At 49.6% G+C, this 24128-nt stretch overlaps 1 protein-coding gene across 1 annotated transcript in view; it reads left to right on the forward strand.

The window, feature by feature from the left end:
* Nucleotides 1-6640: 6640 nt before the first annotated feature.
* The window catches only part of LRRC75A (leucine rich repeat containing 75A), a 62428-nt gene continuing 44940 nt past the window's right edge, over nt 6641-24128 (forward strand). The window contains exon 1 of the mRNA XM_058037363.1: nt 6641-7044. Coding sequence (XP_057893346.1) covers nt 6781-7044 — 264 coding nt within the window. The 5' untranslated portion in view covers nt 6641-6780. The remainder of the gene's footprint in view (nt 7045-24128) is intronic.

Here is a 24128-nt window from a genome sequence, read left to right on the forward strand (position 1 = left end):
GTGTGTCCTTGGGTTTTTCCTGGAGTTTTTGCATCCTCTGCCAGGCTCCAGCCCCAGATCCAGGATGGGATGGGAGAGGGAACCCCCAGGACCAGCCCTGCTCCTGGGAAGGGCTTGGCCAGGATTCCTTGGGCAAGATCCCTTTCCAAGATCCCTTCTCCATGATCCTTTTGCCAGGACCCCTTTCCAGGATCAGATTTTCAGGATCCCTTTGCCAAGATTACTTTGCCAGAATCCCTTTCTAGGATCACTTTGCCAGGGCCACTATTCCAGGATCCCTTTTCCATGATCCTTTTTCAGGATCCCTTTCCATGTTCCCTTTTCCATGTTCCTTTTGCAAGATCCCTTTTCCATGATCCCTTTCCATATTCCCTTTCCATGCTCCCTTTTCCATGATCCTTTTCCATGTTCCCTTTCCATATTCCCTTTCCATGTTCCCTTTTCCAAGATCCTTTTCCATGTTCCCTTTTTCCATGTTCCCTTTTTCCATGTTCCCTTTTCCATGATCCTTTTCCATGTTCCCTCTTCCATGTTCCCTTTCCATGTTCCCTTTTCCATGTTCCCTTTTCCATGTTCCCTTTTCCATGATCCTTTTCCATGATCCTTTTCCATGATCCTTTTCCATGATCCTTTTCCATGTTCCCTTTTCCATGATCCTTTTCCATGATCCTTTTCCATGTTCCCTTTCCCATGTTCCCTTTTCCATGATCCTCTCCTATAATCCTTTTTCCATGTTCCCTTTTCCATGATCCTTTTCCATGATCCTTTTCCATGATCCTTTTCCATGTTCCCTTTTCCAAGATCCCTTTTCCATGATCCTCTCCCATAATCCTTTTTCCATGTTCCCTTTTTCATGATCCTTTTCCAGGATCCCCTTTTCCACATTCCCTTTTTCCATGTTCCCTTTTTCCATGATCCCTTTCCCATGTTCCCTTTTCCAAGATCCCTTTTCCAAAATCCTTTCCCATATTCCCTTTTCCATGTTCCCTTTTCCAAGATCCTTTTCCACAGCCCATCCCTTTGGATTGAGGCAACACTTCTGGAATCTCACAAACATTTTTCTGCTCTTCTGATTGGATTAAACAACTAAACACTGGTTAGTGACAAAAAAAAAAAAAAAAAAAAAAAAAAAAAAAAAAAAAAAAAAAAAAAACCCAAACAAATGAACAACCACCACTCCAAAATCTAAACCAAGAAATTCCCCCATTAATTCTCTGGGAAATCAGCAAAACCTTTGCTGGAATTTCAGTTTTTTAAAGTTAAAATCTTCAGGAGGGAGCATTGGAGGAACCCTCCTGTGCCTGCTGAGGAGCAGGAGCTGCTGGTGGGTTTGGGGCTGGGGGAACATTTTAGGAATTAAATTGGTTTGGCCATGAAAAATCCCAATTTCCATCTGCGGCAGCCAAATTGCTCAGAAGGGGACTTGGGTTTGTTTTAAATATTAATTATTTCTTCTAAAAATGCTTGTACAGGTCCAGTGGTTTCAGTGCCATGAAAGGTGCAGCAAATTAACAATGGAGAAGGAAATTCTGCACGTGGTGCTTTGGGGTTTTGGCAGCTCTGTCCCCTCTGTGGTCACTTTTCCTGCCACAGTTTATTCTCCTCCTCCCTGGCCCCTCTGTGACCCTGCTGAAATCAGATGCCAGAGCTCAGGGCAGATCTCAGGACTCCATTGCAGCAATATTTCCCTGCCTGCTCAGGTTCCCCCTTGCTTTGGGGATATTTTTTCTCAATTCTTCTCCCTTTTGCAGCTGAGGCCAAAGGCAGGGAACTAATTCAAAGGTGAACACAGGAAGATTTCATCCACTGCCAGGAGGAAACATGAATGCTTCTACCTGAGATTCTTTCATTTCTCCTTCAAAACACCTCTCATCTGATGCTTCTCATCATTTTATTGGCCCCTTTCATCTGGAGTTTGGTTCATCTGCAATTTTATCTCAGCTTTTCCACCCTGTCTGCTGTCAGAGCCCAATTGAATCAAGCTTGGGATGAGGATGCCTCTCTGTCCTTTTAAAATCACATTTTTCAATTTGGCCTCCTTCCCCAGGGATTGCTGAGACTCCTCTTGCTGCATATGCTGGGGTCTTACAGGAAGGTTGATTTTTTAAATTTCTTTTTGGAGAAAGAGATAAAAATCACATTAACTCTGGGATTCCTTTAAATGCCATACTGAAAGGATTATTTCCCTCAGTCTTTTTCACACACTGAGCAGCTGCAGTCTGGCTCTGATAGTGATATTTAAAATTAATCCAAATTATTCCATCCCAATCAACAAAAATTGGGGATTCCTGGGTTGCCTTTCAAAGGAGGATGGTGAGAAGCAGACCTTGGTCCCAGCTCAATCTCTGGTTTGAATGAGCCAGAAAGGAGGAAGAATCTGAGAGGAGAGGAGATTCTTCCTCTCAGGTGAGAAAGAATCCCTGAATTCCAAGGGTTTTGTGTTTGGGTGCCTCAGGTGCAGTGTGAGAGCTCCAAACCCAGCAGGGATGGTGGGAACTCATAAAATTCCCCCTCAGAGAGGACTCCAAGGACAGATGCTCTTTGGAATGTCCCATATTGGATCAAACTCATCTAAAGTGAATTTTCCAGTTCAGGATGGGAGTCCTGGGCAAAACCTGGGATCAGGAAGGGGTTTTCTATTTTAGGGAAAGGAAATTAATTCTCCTGTGAGTGTCTGGGTGAGCTGCAGGATTTGCAAACACAGGAGGGCTGGAGAGAGACTGGGACCTTCCAATCAGTCCTTCCTGGAAGTGGGAATGAGTTTGGTCTGAAAAACCATCTGTAATATTTATAACAGGTGTGCCAAGAGGTTTGGTGGGTGCCCCCACCTGGGACTGAGGGCAAACCTCTCTGTTTTCAGAATTCCATCAGGTTATCAGGGATGTTCCCTGGCTCAATGCACTGGAAACTTCAAATTCTTTTTGATGTGGAAGCAAGGATATTCTTAAATCTGGATTTTGTGATCTCACGAGCTGAAGTTGTTTCCCTTTGAGGACTTCCCTAACTCAATATCAGACATCACAAAAAGCATGAGAGGAGTGAATAAAAGAGAAGAAACCCCCTTAGACAAACAGCCCTTGATGGGCTGTGGCTCTGGGGATGAGTTTGGCAGAATATTTCAGTGTCAGAGCTGCAGGCACAGCCCTGGCTCCCAGCACAGCAGCATTTCCCAGTGCATTGCTGAGCACACCTGGGAAATGCTGAGTGTGCAGGGAGGGTTTGGGTCTGTGCCTCAGGAGACCCTGGGAAGGTGCAGGAGGGAATGAGGCCGTGGGATGGAGGCTCTGGGATGGAGGCCCTGGGATGGAGGCCCTGGGATGGAGCTCCTGAGGGATCTGCTCATCTTCCACCAGCCTGGGCTCATCCCCTGGGTGCTCCTGCTGCCTCTGCATCCCTCAGGGACAGAAACCCAGCTCCTCCTGGTGCTGTTTGCTCTCACTGCTAATGAGCTCACACCCCACACTCCTGACTTTATTTTTTTCTAATTTTTTTTTTTTAATTTTTCCCCCCTGGCTTTGTCCTGTGTGCCACAAACATCCAGGAGCAGGGGCTGAACTCCCTGCCCTTTGTCAGGAGGGCAAAGGTTGGGCTCTGTTTGTTGACTCAGGGCTGTGGTTGCTGGGCAGAACCCTCTCCTTGCTCTCCTTGGCCAGCCCTGCCCCTCCTTGGTGCCTCCAGGGTGCCCCATTCCACTGGGATGGGGATTGGGGTGCCCCACAATGGGTGGATGGGCCTGGAAGGGCTCCTGGTGCCTGTGCTGACAAAGCTGCACGAGCAGCCTGTTTGGAACTGCTTGAAAATGCACAAAATGCCTTTTTTTTTAAGTGGGGGAAAGCCAGGGGTGGGCTGGATTTGGTTCTCCTGGTGCCTCAGCACCTTTAGGGCACCTCTCCCTCCCTCCTGCATGGGCTGCTCTGGTTTTGGGGCTGTGTCAAAATGCCCCATGTGGGATTTCCCTCTCTGCTGCTTTTCCAGCCTGGAATATTTTTGTTGGAGAGGTGAACTGACCTGGCTGGCTCCTTGCTGTATCTCAGACTTAGAGATGAGAGGAAAGAACAGGCTCTGGGATGGACCTGGGGACAGGCAGAGGGTTAAAGAATAAAGCAGGGATTTATTAAAATCCATCTCCTCAATGGATTCATCTTGGGCAGCACAAGAGCCCAGCCAGGGCTGCACCCAAGATGAACCAAAATGGTCCCAAAATGAACCCAAGATGAACCAAAATGGTCCCAAAATGCACAAACACTCACAGGGACTCTCACTTTTATCAATTCTGCTCCATTTGCATATTGGAGTTAATTGTCCAATTCCAGCTTTAGATTACATAAGTCCCATCCTTCTTGTTTTTCTCTCTTCAATTCTCTCTTTGTAGGAATGCATGAAATAAAAGCCTGAGTCCCTCAGAGAGAGAAAAGAATGCAGAGTTTGAATTAGAACCTCTAGAGAAGCTGAAATATATTATGAAGTCAGGCAGACTTGAAGTAGAAGTGTAAGTTTTAGCTTTAAGTAAATAGAAATAGATCTTGAGTGCCTTAGGAGACTGTGTCAGCCAGTCAAAGGCCCTAAAGCCTGGTTGAACTTAGCTCCAGACATAACAAAAACACAGCAGGACATTGCTTGGGTTTCCAGATGAAAATGTTTGTGTAAACAGATAAAATTATATATGCAGATTTTAGGTAAGAACACAGATTGTACCATTTACATAAATAGACAAAATTATATATGTTAGATTTTGTGCGAGAACTGACATTACTTTTGTACATTAGAATTAAGTTCAGATTGGTGCAGAATGTTTTAGAATCATGTTTTTAGCTGATTGGATGTTTTATGAATAAAAAGCTCCTGTAATGGGGTGCAGATGATGATGATGATGATGAAGAAGAAAAAAAGGAGATGGTGGCTGCTGCTTTTGCTGCTTCTGCTCAAAACATCAGGGCTCTATGCCAGAAAGCTTTTAGCAAGGACTTTAATAATTACTCTGAACTCCTTACATTGATGCAAAAAACAATTTTACTACTGCTCTTCTCTCTTTGAAGACCCAACGCCCAAAATGACAACCATTGTTTGTATTTTTTGGGCCTGCAGCTTGTCCTTGGTCAAGCTGGAAAAGATTGTTTCATCTCCTTACCCTGTGAAGGGAACTGAGTAACATATTATATGAAGCTCAGAGCTACACCTAAAGCAGCACAGAATCTGAAAAATATAAAAGTTAAAACCTGAGGCATCACCCGTTTCCCTCATGACTCGACTCACTATGGCTGAAGTGTGAACTGGTGTTTTTGGCCCTGAGCTGTGTTTTTGGGGGAGGACACCCAGCTTTTGGCTCATGGGCAGCACAGCCCTGCAGAGCAGAGCCAAACCCTGCTGAAGTCACTGGGGCCGTGCTGTTCTCGTGGTCTGTGGATCAGAATGAGTCAATCTGAGAAACAATTGCAGAGGCCTCCAGCCCTGTGGTGGTGGAGAGCTGCCTTTCATCCACCACAGTAACGTGGAATTTGGGAATTTGTGTGTTCAGGGAGGTGCCATTGCACGGGGTGCAGAGAGGCAAAAACTTCTCATGGGGGATTCTTTTTTAAAAAGAGTTGCAGAGCGTTTCTGTGTGGGAAACCATCCCCTCATTGCTTTGGGATTCTTTTAAAAACAGTTGCAGAGCGTTTCAGTGTGGGAAACCATCCCCTCACATCAGGAGAGGGTCTGAGGCCACAGCTGGGCCCTCATCACCCCAAAGCTGATCCCTCCCAGGTTCTTCTTGAGCAATTTGTGTCCTGCAGCAGGTGAGCAGAGCCTGCCCGGAGGAGCTGCTCACTGTGAGCTTTATCAGGGAGCTTCAATCCATGACCTGAGCCCGGGCAGGGGAGCGTCTGAGATATCAGGGGTGATGGAACACCAGGGGTGATGGAATATGGGCTGGGGAGTGGCTGGAAGGAGCAGCACCTGCAAGGGAGGGGTGGCAGCGCTGGCTGGGGATGAGGATGGGGCACAGGTGGTGATGTTCCCATGGGCAGCAGGTGCAGGATCAGCCAGGCTCGGCGTGGCAGGACACAGTGCCAGCATCGCCCGCAGGGGACAGGCAGGGGGACATCCCCGAGGGACCGAACGGCACCAAACCCCGCGGGTGACGAGGCTCGGGCGGGAACCCCTCCCCGGGGATGCCCTCGGGGGCGCCGCCCGGCCCGGCCCCATCCGCGCTGCCCCCGGCGGGGCGTGCGGAGCCCCCGGCCCGCGGGGAAGGAAGGACGAGCCAGCGCCGTCCGGCTGCGGCTTCCTCCGCAAGCCCTGCCTCGGTGCACGGTGCCCGCCCCCGGCCCTCCCCCGGCTCTCCCCGCTCCGAGCGCCCCGAGCCGGCCGAGCCGAGCCGAGCCGCGCCGCCTCCGGGGGAGCCCCCTGAGCGCAACAGTTCCCCCCGAGCCCGGGGCACCCCCGGGGACCCCTCGGCACCGGGAGGAGGCTGCGCGGAGGAGCTGCCGCCGCCGCCGGGCTGAGGCAGCGCCCGGAGCTGCCCGGAGCTGCCCGGATCCGGCGGTTCTGCCGCTGCCGGCGATGGAGCGGAGCGGAGCGGCCGAGCCGCGGCTCCTCCCGGCCGGGCGCAGCCGCCCCATCCTCCGCCTGAGGGAGCGGAGCCGCCCCGCCGCCGCCGCCGGACACCGACCCCTCCGCTGATCCCCCCCGGGCATCCTCGGAACCTCCCGAGCCTTTGTGCATCCCCAGCCCTTTGTGCTGTGCCCCCCCAGGCTCGCCGCCCCCTTGCATGCGGCCCCCGGGCTGCGGGAGCCGCCGGCCATGGGCACCAAGCAGACCAAGGGCTGCCAGCCGGGCGGCGCCGGGGAGAGCCCCCCGGGGCAGCCCCGCAGGAAGGCGGCCCCCAGGGAAAGGGGCGATTTCCTGGCTTCCCTCGTGGCCAAGTCCGGCGAGAAGTTCGGCAAGGGCGCCGGCGCCAGCTTGCCCCCGTACCACCGGAGGATCTGCATGATCCAGGACATGCTGCTGCTGGTCAAGCAGGGCAGGCAGGAGGAGGCCACCGAGCTGCTGAAGAACCTGCGGCAGGTGAGTGAGCGAGCACGGGCGGCTTTATCCGGGGAAGGGGCCGAGCTCGGGAAAACACAGCTGGAGAATGACTGGTGCTGCTTCTGGTGGCAAACAGCGGCCACGCTCCGCTCCTGCGGCTCTGACTCGCGTGGTGAAATTTTGGGGAAGCTGCAGGGTGGTCAGGGTGTCACAGAGGGGGAAATACCCTCAGGAAGGTGCTCGGGGTTGTCTGCAGCCACCAAACGCTGCCGGGTGTGTTTTTCCCCCTTCCCTTTTGCCTTGTGGCTCTGGGGTTCGCAGCCTGCTCCAAGTGGTTCCCACTCAACTTTCCAAAAGTTTGGTGTTTCAAGCAGCTCCGGAAAAGCGCCGAGGCAATTGGAGCTGGCAGCTTTTGAGAATCAGCTCTTTTCTTTGCTGGCTCACAAATACCCAGAGCTGGCAGCGTTGCTTTTTTATCTTTTTGGCGCACACAATCGCCTGATGGAGTTTTGCTGGTGTTGACTGTGGCTGGGAGAAACGAGAATTCCCCACTCCCCACTCTGGGGAAGTGGGCAATGAATTGTAGCGAGCCCGAGACCTTTTGCCTTGAAAAATCTGTTTGAGCTGGGCATTAGCTGGGAAGCAACAGGACGGAAAGTTGCTGTGAGCAAACAGAAAAGCAAATTAGCATTTAATCTTTTCCTGCTGATAGGTGCTGATAAAAACACCCGAGTGCTCTGGGCGTTTTCAAGGCTCTGGGGTGCGCAGGGCTTTGAGTTCTGCATGCAAACCTAAAGCAGATCCATCTTCCAGCTCGGGGTTTCTCCCTGGGCTGCTCGGTGTAACCAGTTCTGCCAGCCAGGAAAAGTTGTTCAGATCTCAGCTGGGCACGGGGAGCTGCTTTCTTGCCCTATAGTCTGTCCATGGCACTGCTCCAGTCTGGTTTTCTTTTGGGATTTTTGTGTTTGGGGTTTGCTGCTGGTGGTTTTCTGGTTTTCTTTTGGGATTTTTTCTTTGGGGTTTGCTGCTGGTGGTTTTCTGGTTTTCTTTTGGGATTTTGTCTTTGGGGTTTGCTGCTGGTGGTTTTCTGGTTTTCTTTTGGGATTTTGTCTTTGGGGTTTGCTGCTGGTGTTTTTTTGCTGATAGCATTTCATCCCCACACCGTTTTCTGGTCCTTTCCAGTGAGTGGATGTTTTGTTTGGGGCACGTCCCCATTCAGCCCATTTCCATTTCTCCCTCTGCCCTGCAGGTTTAGGATTATCTTCAGAGCAGCCCAGCTGAGAAATCTGAACTGTGTCATATGATTTCTGTTTTTTTTTTTTTTTTTTTGGAAAACTCTCCCCTTTCTTTCAACTTTGGGATAAAATATTTTTCCTGAGAGGAGCGTGCTGCCTCTCTGGGATTTGGGGGTGGAATTCCTTGGGGCAGTGACCTCTCCATGTGGGATCTGTGGGACCGTGGGGGCTGAGCTGGGCAGCAGATCAGAGCCCAAATGTTGCACCCTCTCAGCCACGCCAAATCTTTATCGTTGTCACAGCCCATTGGAGCTGGCAGAAGGGCAGGTGCTAATTTTAGAGGGTGTTTATCTCAAACACCTCCCCAAAAAATAAATCTTGGGGCCTGCAAAGTGCCAGGAATCACTCTCACGTTCTCCTTGGCCCCAGGCTGGTTTTTCTCAGGTCTGTCCTCACTCTCTGTGCAGAATGAGGGAGCTGGCATGTGTCACCATGGATGCCCTAATGACAAACCTGACCACAGGGGAACCCTCTCATCTCACTGGAGATTGAGAAGAAAAAGCTAAAAATTAATCTCAAACTGCTGGGGGAAAGCAAGGAACCTGTTACAGTCAGGTGCATCTCTGGCACTGAGTGTCTCTGAAGAGCTCTCTCTGATAAAATATATCTTAGAGTGTCAAAACAGAGAACTCTCTGTCCTAGATACCACAATAGACTCCAGGCAGGTTTTTAATGAGGTGATATTAATCCCTGCCTCCAGGGAGGGAGTGTGGGATGCCCCACTGAACAAATCCTGGCTGCTCTGGGAGCTTTCAGCAGCTGCATTTTGGGAGGGGATGGTTCAGGAGGGCTCCAAGGCACCCCTGGGGTTGTTTCCACTCCAGCAGGAGCCTCCCAGAGCTCCCTTGGAGTGTCTCAGCCTGAAAGGGAGGATTTGGGGAGAAGGAGAGGGGTGGGTGGATGAGCCTGGTGGGGCAGAGACTTTTCCCTGAGCCAGTTTTAGGGTGTCTGTGCTCCCTGTAGGTGCTGCTGTAAAACTGAGTGTTTTCCAGCAAAACTGGGGTTTTCCCAGCAAACCCAGTGCCCTGGTGCCCAGCTCTCAGCAGAGATTTTTTTTTAAATCCCAGGCATTTAGGTCACTGGGAGCCTTTCCACTGAGTTCAGCTGCCTTTGAAGGCAGCCCAGCGTGCTGCTGAGGGGTGGCTGACAGCATCCCTCCACAATTCTTTTTGGAGCAGGATGAGCCCATGGCCAGAGCTGAAAATCTTGGTTTTTCAGGTCTTTGTGCCACAACACCCTGCCCTACCCACCCACTGCAAGACAAGGTTTGGGGGGCTTTTTTTGCCCCCACAAAAGGTGTGTTTGATAATCAGAGCAGGGCTACAATCCTGTATACAATCCTCTCCTTCCAGTCCTATCCCTGGCATCAATGTCCACTGTGGCTTTTGCATTCCACCCATTTATTTGGAATTTATTTGGAATTTATTTGGAATTTATTTGGAATTTATTTGGAATTTATTTGGAATTTATTTGGAATTTATTTGGAATTTATTTAGAATTTATTTAGAATTTATCATCCTTCACCCTCCCCTGAGGTGGCAGCGATGCTGTTTTCCTTACAGGCTCCTGTAAGGATTCGTTTGTGTTTCTGGGAGTGCCTGGAGGTTGCAAACAACTATAAAATACTGAGATACAAAGTGATTTTTTTTGTTTTGGTTTGTTTGTTTGTTTGTTTGTTTAAAAATATAACAAGCATGAAGAGCAGACAGAGTTTGCTTCCTCAGAGAGGTCAGCAGTGGTCTCTGCTGTGGAGGCAATTTGATCCCACTGCCTGCCCCCAAAATAACACTCCTGTTATTGCTGCTGCCAGCAGCCATTCCAAAGGGTTTGTGCTCCTCTGGCACAGCCAGGCTCATTTAACATTGAGCTCCTGAGGCACAGAATACTCATTTCTTTTTCCTTCTTTCTGCTCTGGAGCCCAAAATTCAAACCCCCCAAATCCCAACTTTTAGATGTGCTCTCCTTGGCCGAGGTGTTTTCCCTCAGGTGCTGCAGGGAGGATGCCTCTGGCATAAATGCAGTGGGAGGACACTGAAATAATTAACATTTGCTTTAAGCTGGTGTTGGGGGTTGCCAGAGGCTCGCTGGTCACCTGGAGGGAGCTGCTGGAAGTGATTCCTGCACGGAATAACTTGGAATTTATCTGCCATGAAGGGACTTCCCAGGTTTACCTGGCAGCATCTTCTCTGCTTTCCTACAAGGAGAGGCTAAAAAATGAATTTATTCAGGGTGTCCAGCACTTGGGACATGGGAACCCCCTCTCAAACCCCTCACTCCATCCAGCTGGGAGAATTCCAGCTCCGTTTCTCCCAGCTGCAGAGCAGGAGAGGTTTGACCATTACAGAGCATGGCAATTTTATTTTTCCTTTTGTTTTCTCCCCCATACTGGTGAGTTGCAGTGGTTAAGGCAGCCAAGCGCCGTCAGTATATTAAATTCTGGGAGTGTCTCTCCTGCTGGGGAGAGGATTTGTAAAACAAAGCATGTTTTCCTCCTCCTCCCTGCTGCCAGAGGATCGCTTTTCCCAGGCGAGATGGGGAAGCGCTTCCCAGCCCATTACGTTGCACTCAAGGAATTTGCCATTGGTTACGTGGAGCTTTTGCTGCTCTTCTGGGGCTGGGGGAGAGGGGAGGATGAGGAGGATGAGGAATCCAGCAGATCTGAGCAGCATCTGCTCAGGGCAGGTGAGCAGCAGCTGCAGGAATTCAGTGGGGAAAGGGGGGAAAGCAAAGCGTGGCAGTAAATGCCAGGGTGTGCCCAAAGCCAAATGCCAAGGTCCAAGGTGTGGCAGCACTGGCAAGGTGGATTCTGTGCTCTGTGCCAGCCTGGGGTGGGCAGTGCTGGGGTGGGGAGGGCCCCAAAATGGGCAAAAACATCACCAAAAATCCCATTTGTAGGAAAAGGCTGGGAGCAAATGCGCTCTGTGCCCACCAAACATTGCAGCCCCTCCTGGCTGGGGCCCTGCCTGGGATCCCTGGGGTTTATCCCACAAAACCTTGGGGTTTATCCCACAAAACCTTGAGGGTTATCCCACAAAACTTTGGGATTTATCCCACAGAATTTTGAGGGTTATCCCACAAAACCTTGGGATTTATCCCACAAAACCTTGAGGGTTATCCCACAAAACCTTGGGGTTTATCCCACAGAATTTTGAGGGTTATCCCACAAAACCTTGGGATTTATCCCACAAAACCTTGAGGGTTACCCCACAAAACCTTGGGGTTTGTCCCACAAAACCTTGGGGTTTGTCCCACAAAACCTTGAGGGTTATCCCACAACACATTGAGGGTTATCCCACAAAACCTTGGGGTTTATCCCACAAAACTTTGGGATTTATCCCACAAAACCTTGGGGTTTATCCCACAAAACCTTGGGGTTTATCCCACAGAATTTTGAGGGTTATCCCACAAAACCTTGGGGTTTATCCCACAAAACCTTGGGGTTTATCCCTCAAAACCTTGGGGTTTATCCCACAAAACCTTGGGGTTTATCCCACAAAACCTTGGGGTTTATCCCACAGAATTTTGAGGGTTATCCCACAAAACCTTGGGATTTATCCCACAAAACCTTGAGGGTTACCCCACAAAACCTTGGGGTTTGTCCCACAAAACCTTGGGGTTTGTCCCACAAAACCTTGGAGTTTGTCCCACAAAACCTTGAGGGTTATCCCACAACACCTTGGGGTTTATCCCACAAAACCTGGGGTTTATCCCACAAAACCTTGGGGTTTATCCCACAAAACCTTGGGGTTTATCCCACAAAACCTTGGGGTTTGTCCCACAAACAGCCCCTGCTGTGGGTGCAGCTGTGCCCCTGCCCCATCCCAAGGGGATTTTCCAGCCAGAGTTTGTGGGGAATGAGACACGAGCTGAGCACCTTTGAAACTGTGTGGCACAGGGATGCTTAATTAATTAATTAATGATGAATATCTTCATTGTAAAAGGGGCTTGACTGGATAATAAAACACACCAAAAAAAATTAGAAATACTGATGGGGACAGCTCACTTTGGGCTCCTGTGACTTCCTCCTTGAGACACAAGAGAGGGAAAAAATGAAAATCTTTGTGGCTGGGCTCAGTGCTTGCCCCTGGCCCTGTGCTCCCCAACCATGGGCAGCATCCCATGGAAGCCACCCCAGGAATGCTGGAGGAGTTTCCCCAAAAATGAGCACCTGGTCCCATCTCCTGTGTGCTCAGAGCACCAGAGGTGACCCAGCCTGGGGTGTCTGGGGGTCTCTGGGCTCCTCCCAGCCTGTGGCTGCCAGCAGAGGACAGGGATGAGGAATTTTGCAGGATTTTGGTTGTTTTTCCCCAACTGGGAGCTGCTGGGGCTGGGTGAGGGCCCTGCCCTGGCTGCAGCAGGGCCCCACAGGGTGGAAGTTGGGTAACCCTGCTCTGAGCGGGGTGGCTTTGGGATGAACCCTCATTTCCTCTGCCTCAAGCTGCTGCTGAAACCCCACCAGAGCTCCCCACACACAGTGCTTTTTAACTCTTGGGCTGCTGGAGGCACTGACAGCAAATATCTCTGAGATTTGGGGTGTTTCCTGCCCCAAAAAGGGTTTCTGGTGCAAGATGCTCGCTCACTTTGCCTCTTCCCATCCTTCAGTGGGATTTGCAGGTGGATGTGCAGGCACAGGATTGGATTTAATGATTTAATGATTAATTAACCCCCTGGAAGGTGCCTGCTGCTGCTCCTCCTGGGGGAAATGTGGTTTTGGGGACAGAGGGAGGCTGGGATGTGATATAAAGTGAGGGCTGGGCTGGGCTGTGGGCACCTGAACAGAGCATCAGGTGCTGCCTGTGCCCTCATGCAGACAGAAACTTCCAGGCTGGCACCAGTTAATGGTTGTTGTCCACCCCAGCCCCTGTTCAGCACTTTCTCTGCTTATATAATAGCAGGAATGTGTTTTTTCCCCACCCCAGGCTCTGCTTTTTTCACACCTGATATGAAATGCAGCAGCTGGGGGCTGCAGACAGCCTGGCACACACCTTTTTTCCCCCCTCTATTTTCCTTTTTATCCTGTTTCAGGCTGTGAAAACCCCGAGTGTGAGGCTGCCTGCTCTCCCTGGCAGTGTGGGTGTGTGGGCACAGCCTCCCTGCACATCCCTGGGCTGTGTGGGGGCAGCAATGGGGCTGGTGCACCTGAAATTCAGTGTTTTGGAGCTTCACTGGGGGGATTTGTGCCTGTGGCCTTCTCTGAGCTAAGGGAGGTGGTTATTTATTAATATTCATTTCATTCTCCTACAAGCAGTGTGGAATTTTTTTAGTATTCAACATCTTCAGGTCCTGGCCAAATGCCTGATGTGATTTAATGCCTGATTCCATTTCTCTTTCTCTGTGTGTTTGTCTCAACGTCCTTCTTCAAATTTTGGGGAAAAGATCACTGCATGGCAAATTTCATCTTGCCTGTAAAAGGAAAAGCAAATTGTCCATTCCATTCCTCTCCAGGCCCAAGGTTTTAGCCCCAATTACTCCTGGCTCTGACCCTGCTGCTGGAGAGCAGGAGCTGCTTGGAGCTTTCCAGCATCCTCAGATCTTTTCAGGACTCTTTATCTTTCAGACTTGGTGTCTTTCAAAGTCAGAGGCTCTTCCTTTGTGAGAGCTTTGAGCTCTGGACAGGCAGCAGAGCCCAGGGCAGGGAGCTGCCTTTCCCTCATGCCTTTGGGTATCTCAGTGGATATTTCACTCTTTATATCACAATAATCTCCCCAGAGCCCTGCCTGGGGTTTGATGTTGATGGGGGAATTTCTTTATGGGATTCTGCCTTTTCCAGTGGTCCCAAAGTCCTTGTTGGAAAACCATGGAGGTTTTCCTTGAGGTCTGCTCCTGCCCAGCCCCGGCTCCTGCTGATTTCTGTCCCTGGATGTCCCCTGTGCTGTGGGATTGCTTTCTGAGCAGCTTCCAGCCCAGCTCCTGCTCCCACTGCTGCTGCCCATTCCCAGCAGTGCTCAGGGGCTGCATTTGGGGGAGGTTTCAGCAAGGCAGCAAAGTTAATTCCAGTTGTGTGGAAATGAAGGTTGGATCATTGAAGGAGAGGCTGAGAGGAGCAGGAGCAGAAGAAAGGAGAGCCAGCCTGGAGCTGGAGCAGGGTTTTTGTGGAGGATGGGGATTTGTGTGCTGAGTTTTCAGCTCCTTGCTTTCTGTTTAGGCACAGAAAGTGAGGAAATGGGTGCTGGGGACAGGAGCTGCAGTTCTGTGGCAGCTACAGCTCTGTTTCCTACCCTCAGCATGCAGAGAACATTGAATTGAGCAAGCTCTGTCTGTCCCTCCCACCCCAAGGACAAGCTTGGAAATCAGAGACCAAACCCTCCTTGGGCAGTTCCTGTGCTTTCCCCTCTCCTTGTGCAGAGATCCCCTGGGTGTCAGAGCACAGGGCTGTGTGCCAGGAGCCCCAATTTCCATGGCTGGGAAATTCTCTTTTCCTGTCCCAGAGGAGGAGCCCACTCTGGGCTGGTGTGGGATCTCAGCACCTCAGGACTGATGTGCAGAGTGACTGAGACCACCCTTGGGGGGCTCGGGAGTCCTGGAATGTTCCAGAAGTGTCTGGTGGCTGGACTTTGATCCTACACAGCAGACGACACCTGTATGAGGGTGGGAGGATTTCACTGGGTGAATGGTGAAGGGATAAGTTAATTAGAGTGTGAAACACAGGGTTTAGGATTTCTGTACGGGGGGTCTAAAGAAGTAAGATGGAGGAATTGGGGCGTGTCCTGTCCTTCTTCTTCTTCTTCTTGGCCTCCATCTTCTGTGGTGATGGTGGCACTTTGGGATCGGTTATTACTATAAGTGCACTGGTCAATAAGGGTAAAAGGTATTGGGGAAATAGGTAAATATTGTATACAATTGATAAATATTGTATACATAATTTTGAGTATAAAGATAGGTGACCGCCCCGGGGGCTCTCAGTGTGCTCATGGCTGGCTGCTGTGCAGACCTCTGTCGGGCCGAGAGAAAATCTTTTAGATAAACAACTAATAAACACTGGAGACCGAGAAAAAACCTGAAGCCTCTTTTCATCCTTTGGAGCGCGGGCTGCCCAAGGCCATCCCCGAGCCTTTCCAGGTCATTAAAACAGCCGAGAAACCGACAAGTGGCGTCCCTGGGTGGGCTGGAACCACGAACCTTTCTGTTAACAGCCGATCATCAGGGCAGATCATTCCTGCCTTGTCCTGCAGGGCTCTTCCTGCCCAAGGCCAGGATCTTGGCACTGCACTGAAATCCCAGCAGGAAAAAAGCAAAAGCTGCTGAGGAAGGAGAGCACATTTTGGTGGGAAATGGTTGTTTTGGCCAGGGATGTGCTGAGGGTTTTTCCTGGGGCATCTCTGTCCCTGTTCCCACCCTGCTGGGGCTGCTTTGGGATTTGGGGCATCCCCAGCCCCAATGGGAAGTGGGATTCAGGAGCTGGGGGAGTTTAGACCTCAATAAAAAACCCAAATTCCCTGCACAGGGAGGAACTGAAGCTGCTGCAGCCTCTGCCCCAGGTTTGGTTGGTGTTGAACAAACCCCAGCACCTGGTTCTGCCTGAGCTCCCCAAAATCAGGGCAGAGCAGCCCAAATTTCTGCAAAAACAGCACTCAAACCTCAGCAAACAGCCCCAAAGCCTTGGTTCATCCCAAACCCCTCCATTTATTTCCATTTGGATACAGCTCTCCCCTCTCCAGAAAGGATTTGGGGGAAATCCTGTTCCCAAATATCTCTGTGAGCTTCCTGGGCTTGCAGAAAAACAATTTGGGATGAGAGTGTGAATGATCTACACCCATGATTTACATCCAGCCAAAATCATGTAGGATTGCATTAAATCTTGATTTAAGCAGCCTTTTTTGTGTGTATGTGGGTTTTTTGGGGATTTTTTTGTGTGTATGTGGTTAGGATTTTTTTGGGGGGTCATTCTATAAGAAAGAGGATGTTTTCCTGTTTGTTTGTAAAAAGCTGCTCCTGCTTGGGTGTAATTGGATACTTCCTTTTCTGAGGAGGGAGCCTGGTGGATCTGGGGACATTTATTGAGGCAGCTGTGTGGCTGGGTGAGGAGTTTTGTGTGGTTTTATTCTGGTGGGGAAATGGTGAATTTGGGGTTTGCAGGGTTGATTGATCCTTTTGTGCTTCTGACTCGAGTTACAGGGAAATGAAAGCAAGTTTAAAGAGCACAAAAGTGGTTTTTAATTTTTTTTTTAATCAGTTAATACACTCAGAATATGCTGGATAAGAAAGCAGACAAAGTAAATGTCTCCAAACAGATTTTGCATTTAAAACTGGTTGATTCATTAAGTGGAGTGTTAATTGTGCATCATGAGTTACACTTCTGGTCACCATAATTACAGAGCTTGGTCTCTCAGGTTGAAGTTTTACTTGCAGATGGGAAATTGTGCATTTCTCCTTTGTACTCCTGATTTTTTCATTGACATGCTGAAATTCAGTGTTAAGCTGGAATAAGTGAATGAAAACCCTGGAAATTGGAACAGAACCTTAAGATCAAGGAGTGAAACATTTGAATTAATTGAAATTAAGATGTTTTCTTTGTCCAGACTCTCCCCAAAGCTGTGTTTGCACTTTTTTCTGGTTGTTTTTATCACTGACTTCCCTAAAATCATTGGCAGCCATGTCCTGCCTACCTGGGCTAACAGGAGTTTAAAATTTGTTTAAAATTAAATATTTTTTTTCCATTTTAAAATTAAAACCTGGCCAGAGGTTGGCATCAAATTGCTGGTTTGAAGTCTGGGTGGTTTAAAGTATTCAGTGTTTAAAGCTACTTTATACAGCAGCATTAATTGAATTTTAATGTCACTGAATAGGATCCTTGGGCAGCTCAGTCATTAATTCTTCCTCAGCAAGTTTGGGCATTTCCTGGTGACTTTGATGAGCCCAAATCCTTTATTTTTGGGTTTCTCTGGAGAGACTGAGCCAGCTGGCAGGATCCCACCTCCAGTTTGGAGCCTCATGCCAAGGTGGATCCTCAAAGGAGCCTCCAAATTCCCTGGTGCCAGACAGGGAGGGAAGGAGCTGTGAAAGCCTTCAAGAGAGATTTTACCTTCAAGAGAGATTTTTACCTTCAAGAGAGATTTTACCTTCAAGAGAGATTTTACTTTCCAGAGAGATTTTACCTTCAAGAGAGATTTTACCTTCAAGAGAGATTTTTACCTTCAAGAGAGATTTTTACCTTCAAGAAAGATTTTTACCTTCAAGAGAGATTTTACCTTCAAGAGAGATTTTACCTTCAAGAGAGATTTTACCTTCAAGAAGGATTTTACCTTCAAGAGAGATTTTTACCTTCAAGAACGATTTTACCTTCAAGAGAGATTTTACCTTCAAGAGAGATTTTTACCTTCAAGAGAGATTTTTACCTTCAAGAGAGATTTTTACCTTCAAGAAAGATTTTACCTTCAAGAGAAATTTTACTTTCCAGAGAGATTTTACTTTCCAGAGAGATTTTACCTTCAAGAGAGATTTTACTTTCCAGAGAGATTTTACCTTCAAGAGAGATTTTTACCTTCAAGAAGGATTTTACCTTCAAGAAGGATTTTACCTTCAAGAGAGATTTTTACCTTCAAGAGAGATTTTACCTTCAAGAGAGATTTTTACTTTCAACAGAGATTTTTACCTTCAAGAGAGATTTTACCTTCAAGAAAGATTTTTACTTTCAAGAGAGATTTTTACCTTCAAGAGAGATTTTACCTTCAAGAGAGATTTTACCTTCCAACCTTCTTCAAATATCAAATACCAAATCCCAGCCCTGCTCTGCCTGATGGTTCCAAATCTGATGCTGCAAATAAAGCCACACAAGCATGGCAGAAATCATGGGAAAGGCTTCATTTCTTCCCTTCATCCCCAAAACTGACTTTCCTTTGTTGCTATGAGGTTCCCAGCTCCCTGTGGTGTGGGCACAGCACTGATTGAGTCTCAGGCTGGGAAATTGGAGACTTTTGAGCCACCCTGCAATAAATGAGGGTAATTTGCCCATGCTGATGGTCTCATCCATTCCCTTGCCCATTTTCCTGAGGTGTTTTAAGAGGAAAGCCTCCTCTCAGCAGCTCCAAAATGGATGTTTTATTGTGTGTGTGCCATTGCCAGGCTGTTTCATGGGCTCACAGAGTGCCTGGGCAGCACAGCTGGGCTGGGTGTGCTGGATTTGGGGGGAATTCAGAGCATCCAGCAGGTGTGGAGCTGAGTTTGGGACTCTGCTTTTCATCCTCTCTCAGGATTGGAGCTGGAACTCCTCACCAGGTAGCCCAAAACCACAGAGTGTCACCAGTGTGGGCATTCAGAGAGGCTCCAGGCTGGCAGAGGGGAGGTGTGGGTGGGATGTTGGGCAGGAATTGCTCCCTGGCAGGGTGGGCAGGCCCTGGCACAGGTGCCCAGAGCAGCTCTGGCTGTTCCATCCCTGGCAGTGCCCAAGGCCAGGTTGAAGCTCCCTGATCTATGGAAGGTCTCCCTGCTCATGGCAGAGGAGTGGGAATGAGATGAGCTTTGAGGTCCCTTCCAACCCAAACCAGTCTTTGCACAGATTTGTGGGTTTGGGAAGGGGAAATGTGTCTCAGCTGGATGTGCACAAATCTGCTCTCCAACATCTCCTTTCTCAGTATAAAAATCCTTCCCATGGCATTCTTCTCTCTTGCCTTGCTGCTTTAGAACAAAGGTGGCAGCAGCCCCAGGAGCTGCCAGGATTCCAGGTTTTCCTGGATTTTAGGATGTGAACATCCCTGTAAGGCCCTGGGTACCTCATGAACAACAGAGGTGTGGGTGTGCAGCATCAAACACAGCCCTGCTCCCACGTGGGGAGCAGCTGCTGGGGCTGTACCACTTCCAGGCAGGAATTCCTGGCATTTCTTGGCAGGAAAAAAGGTCTCAAAGCTGATTTCCCACTCCATGGCAGTGGGCATTCAGTGGAAAGGCTGAACTGTAGAACAGGAGCAGCTTTGGTGCTTCTCCTGAGCTCTCCATGCACACCTTGGTTTCCCCTCTGGTTTCCTTCCCACCCTGTTGGTGTCCAGAGGAAGAGGATGGAGAATCTGGCCTGGTGCAGGTGACAGGGAAAGTTTTGGCTGTGATAAACTTCTCCATCCATTTTTAGATATAAAGCAGTTCTCAGATGGGATGAACTCCCTGAAATGTGGTGAGGAATCTCTGCTTGGGGTGCTTTCATCTCTTGCCCATCAGCTGCTCTTCTCTCCAGCACAAAGAAAATTCATCAGCCAAACTCCTCTACTGAAAGAGAATAAATCAGCCAAACTCTTCTCCTGAAAGAAAATTCATCAGCCAAACTCTTCTCCTAAAAGAAAATAAATCAGCCCAACTCTTCTCCTGAAATATTTTTTTTAAAAAGATCTTTTAGTGTTGCGTCATAGCATAAATCAGCTTTATTTTCCACGAGGACCCGTGTTTGCTTGTGTGCCCTCCCTTTGGAAGAGGGCACAAATCCAGGAGCTGGAATATTCCCCAAGGCAGGGACAGAGTGCCATTCCCACAGGCTGAGATCATCCCACTGATTGGGAATGTAATTGTGCAAAATCCTGGTGGGACCCAGGCCTGACCAAGCTCCCTGGGATGTTCCAGCTCTGACTGACCCATCCCAGAGCCTGCAGGGAAATGCTGGAATCCCCATCCCTGGAGGAATTTATGGGATGTGGGGACATGCTTTAGTGCTGGGTTAGTGGTCAGATTTGAGCTTTTCCACCTTAAATAATTCCAGGATTCTTTATCAGGGAAAAGCTTCTCTGCTCCTCGTTTTTCAGAGGGAATGGAGCAGCAGAAGGGCTGAGCATCCCCCTGGCAAAGGGAATTCCCAAGAACAGGAATGGAGTGCACAGAAGTGGCAGGGCTGGGAGCAGCTGCTCCTTATCTCTTCCTGAGCAGGCACATCAGGGAAGATAAAGCAAAAAGGGAAAAGATAACACAGATTGAGTCAGCCTGTCTCTCAGAGGGAGCTTTTTCCAACCTATTTACTTGTCACTGGTGATTTCAGCCCAGCCTGTGGATCTTCAGAGAAAACCAAGGGGTTTTTTTCTTCCTGTTTCATGCCTTGCAAAAGGGAATCTTTCTTCCAGCCATGAATTTCTTGGCACAGGGGAAGGTCCCAAGGGCAGGTTTGGTGTCACTGTGTGCTAAATGCCACCCCACATCTGTGTGTGTGAGGCTGGAGGTGTCTGATCCACCACCCACCAGTGGCTCCTCCACTTTCCAACCAGCTCAGGGCCTGTGTTAGTCATGTTTTAATGATATTGGGATCAGCTGCTCATGGCTGTGTGAGGAATTCCAGCCCAGGGCTGGGGATGGAGCAGGGAAGGGGAGGCTCAGCACAATGAGCTCATCCTGCCTTTCCTTTTGCTCAGCTCATCAGGTTTCAGGGATTATTCAGTGGTTGGAGCTGGGAAACGAGATTAAGGATTTGGTGCCGTGTCCTGAAACTTTCTGGGGTTCTTCTTCCTCTGCTGTGAACTTCAGGAGGAGCTGCTGGTGGGAAAAATATCAGTGCTGGCTGCTTTGGAGTTGGAAAAACGGCATTTTGGGCTTGCAGTGGCAGCACTGGGAGCAGGAGCTGTGAGATTTTGTTGTGGCACTGTGGGAATATCCTGTGGGTTCCATTGGATCCAGCTGAGTGATCCCAGGAAGGCTCAGGGAAGCAGGAGGGATTAGCAGGGTGCTCTGTTACCCCTGGCATCCCAGGCTTCTCCCTGGGGACTCTTCTGGGCTGGTGACACATTGTAGGGGACATCCCAGGCCATGGAGACAGGGATGCTTTGCCTTTGCTGGTGTTGCTGCTCTGGAGCTGCTCCCTGCCCTGTCCTGGGGGTGTTTTGGTGCTCACCCCCACCAAAACTGCTCATAGCCAGGTTAGCTTGTAATTGCTCCAAGTTATGTATTTTTATACCATGCAAATTTTGTTTCTAGGGTTTATTCATGATACTTTGCTAGCTATTTTCAAGCTGTAAGCAAAGTGTGTTTTTAACAAAAAAACCCTCAAGTGACATAGTGTATTTTTGCAGGAATGAGGGAGAACCATGGAACAGGTATTTTTTTAAAGGATGCGTGATAGGAAGAAGGCTGCTTTTAACTGCTTATATCAGACATATTTCAGTGCACTTGTCATTGGCAAATGCCTTGAAATATGGGCTGGGGAGAAGCCCTAGATGGAAGGAAACTCCCAATCCTGAGCTCTGCACAGCAGCTGTGACTCAGCAGTGGGAGCAGCAGCTCTGCCGTGGATCCTCTGCTGCAAAAGGAGCTCCAGGTGTGGTTTCCATCACCCAGCCCTGGCTCCTTCTCCTCCTGGGGCCACAGATCCCTCACAGGCTCTGTTTCCTGGGGCCACAGATCCCTCACAGGTTCCATTTCCAGGGGCCACAGATCCCTCACAGGTTCCATTTCCTGGGGCCACAGATCCCTCACAGGTTCCATTTCCAGGGGCCACAGATCCCTCACAGGTTCCATTTCCTGGGGCCACAGATCCCTCACAGGTCCCACTTCCAGGGGCCACAGATCCCTCACAGGTTCCATTTCCTGGGGCCACAGATCCCTCACAGGTTCCATTTCCTGGGGCCACAGATCCCTCACAGGTTCAATTTCTAGGGGCCACACATCTCTCACAGGTTCTGTTTCCAGGGGCCACAGATCCCTCACAGGTTCTGTTTCCAGGGGCCACAGATCCCTCACAGGTTCTGTTTCCTGGGGCCACAGATCCCTCACAGGTTCCATTTCCAGGGGCCACAGATCCCTCACAGGCTCTGTTTCCCTGGCAGAAGCTCCCTGGGCCAAGGTGTGCTTTGTGTCTGATCCTCCCGAGCTGCTCTGGCATCTCCACTGGGAAATGGAATATCAACAACAGCGATTTAATGGCCCTGGCTGTCAAACAAAGCAGAAATATTTGGATTTTAGTGAGGAGGTTGGCACCTTTTATTGCTGGAAACAGGATGTGATGCTGCCTGTGCCATGTTTCTGCTTCTCCTTGCCTGCCCTGTGGGTTTGGGGGTCCCCACAAACAGAAAAGCAGAAAATCTGTTTATTACTTGTATCTGTTCAGTGAAACCTGGAGTGGACTTCCCTTCTCAGCCAAGCCCAGAGGCTCTCAGACCATTTCTGGGTTAATCTGTCACATCTCTGAGGCTCAGGACCAGCAGCCACCACCCTCTGGCCTTTCTGGAGCCTGGTGTGTGGTGAAATAAAGAGAATTTTAATGGCATTTACTGGAAATATTTGCTGGCTCTGGAGGACAGAGCACTCTCCATCAGCCCAGTCTGTGTCCCCTGGGATCTCATTCCCTGATTTTGTGCAAAATTCTTCTTCCACTGCTCACTCGAGCTCAGCTCACTCTGGGGTGTCCCAATCCCTCCCCAAGAAGGGAACTGGGTGGAGAAAAGAAGTTTTGTTTAACAAAAACCTGCGTGAAGCACTCTGCTAACCCAACCCCCTTGGCTCCAGAGGGATTTAAACATGTGCTTGTAGTTAATCAGGTATTTAAGTGGTTTTGTGACTTGGCAAGGCTGAGAGGAGCTATCCCAGAGGAGAGCAGAGCAGAGCAGAGCTGAGGCCTCCCAGCTGGAAGGGTTTGGAAATGGGGGTGTTGAGGGCAGCAGTGTGAGTTTGGCTTTCTGTAACTCAGTTTCTCCTTTTGTTCAGCTCTCTGCAGGAGCTGGGAGACACCAGAGGCACCCCAAAATGCAATGGTTTGTGAAACAGGATGAGTTGGGCTCAGTGTTGGTCAGGAAATTCACCTGAGCTGGCACTGGGGGCACAGGAAAGGTCCTGCCAGGTTAATTCAGACCTGGCACATCCTGGGCAGGATTCACCCAGGGTGAGAAAGGGTTTTAAGGGAAATTATCCCCCCCTCACTCTTGGAAAAGCTGCTTGGGGAACCCCCAGCTCTGTGTGGGGCTGCTCAGAGAGGTTTCATGGAGTGTGAGGGAGATTTTCCCCTTGGTTCATGGATTTCACCCTGGTGGGGCAGCTCAGGAGGGGTTTCATGGAGTGTAAAGGAGATTTTCCCCTTGGTTCATGGATTTCACCCCTGTGGGGCTGCTCAGGAGACATTTCATGGAATGTAAAGGAGATTTTCCCCTTGGCTCATGGATTTCACCCCATAGGGCTGCTCAGAGAGGTTTCATGGAGTATGGGGGAGATTTTCCCCTTAGCTCATGGATTTCACCCTGGTGGGGCAGCTCAGAGAGGTTTCATGGAGTGTGAGGGAGATTTTCCCCTTGGCTCATGGACTTCACCCCTGTGGGGCAGCTCAGGAGACATTTCATGGAGTGTGAGGGAGGTTTTCCCCTTAGCTCATGGATTTCACCCCTGTGGGGCTGCTCAGAGAGGTTTCATGGAGTGTAAAGGAGATTTTCCCCTTGGTTCATGGATTTCACCCTGGTGGGGCAGCTCAGGAGGGGTTTCATGGAGTGTGAGGGAGGCTTTCCCCTTAGCTCATGGATTTCACCCCTGTGGGGCTGCTCAGAGAGGTTTCATGGAATGTAAAGGAGATTTTCCCTTGGCTCATGGATTTCACCCCTGTGGGGCTGCTCAGGAGAGGTTTCATGGAGTGTAAAGGAGATTTTCCCCTTAGCTCATGGATTTCACCCCATGGGGCTGCTCAGAGAGGTTTCATGGAGTGTGAGGGAGATTTTCCCCTTGGCTCATGGATTTCACCCTGGTGGGGCAGCTCAGGAGACATTTCATGGAGTGTAAAGGAGATTTTCCCCTTGGCTCATGGATTTCACCCCATGGGGCTGCTCAGAGAGGTTTCATGGAGTATGAGGGAGATTTTCCCCTTTGGCTCATGGATTTCACCCCTGAGCAGGGAGGTTTTCCCACCTCAATCTGATTTTCCTGCTGGGTGTTTCTGCTGGGATTGCT

The sequence above is a fragment of the Melospiza georgiana genome, chromosome 19, assembly GCF_028018845.1.
Source record: "Melospiza georgiana isolate bMelGeo1 chromosome 19, bMelGeo1.pri, whole genome shotgun sequence".
NCBI classification, from domain to species: Eukaryota; Metazoa; Chordata; class Aves; order Passeriformes; family Passerellidae; genus Melospiza; species Melospiza georgiana.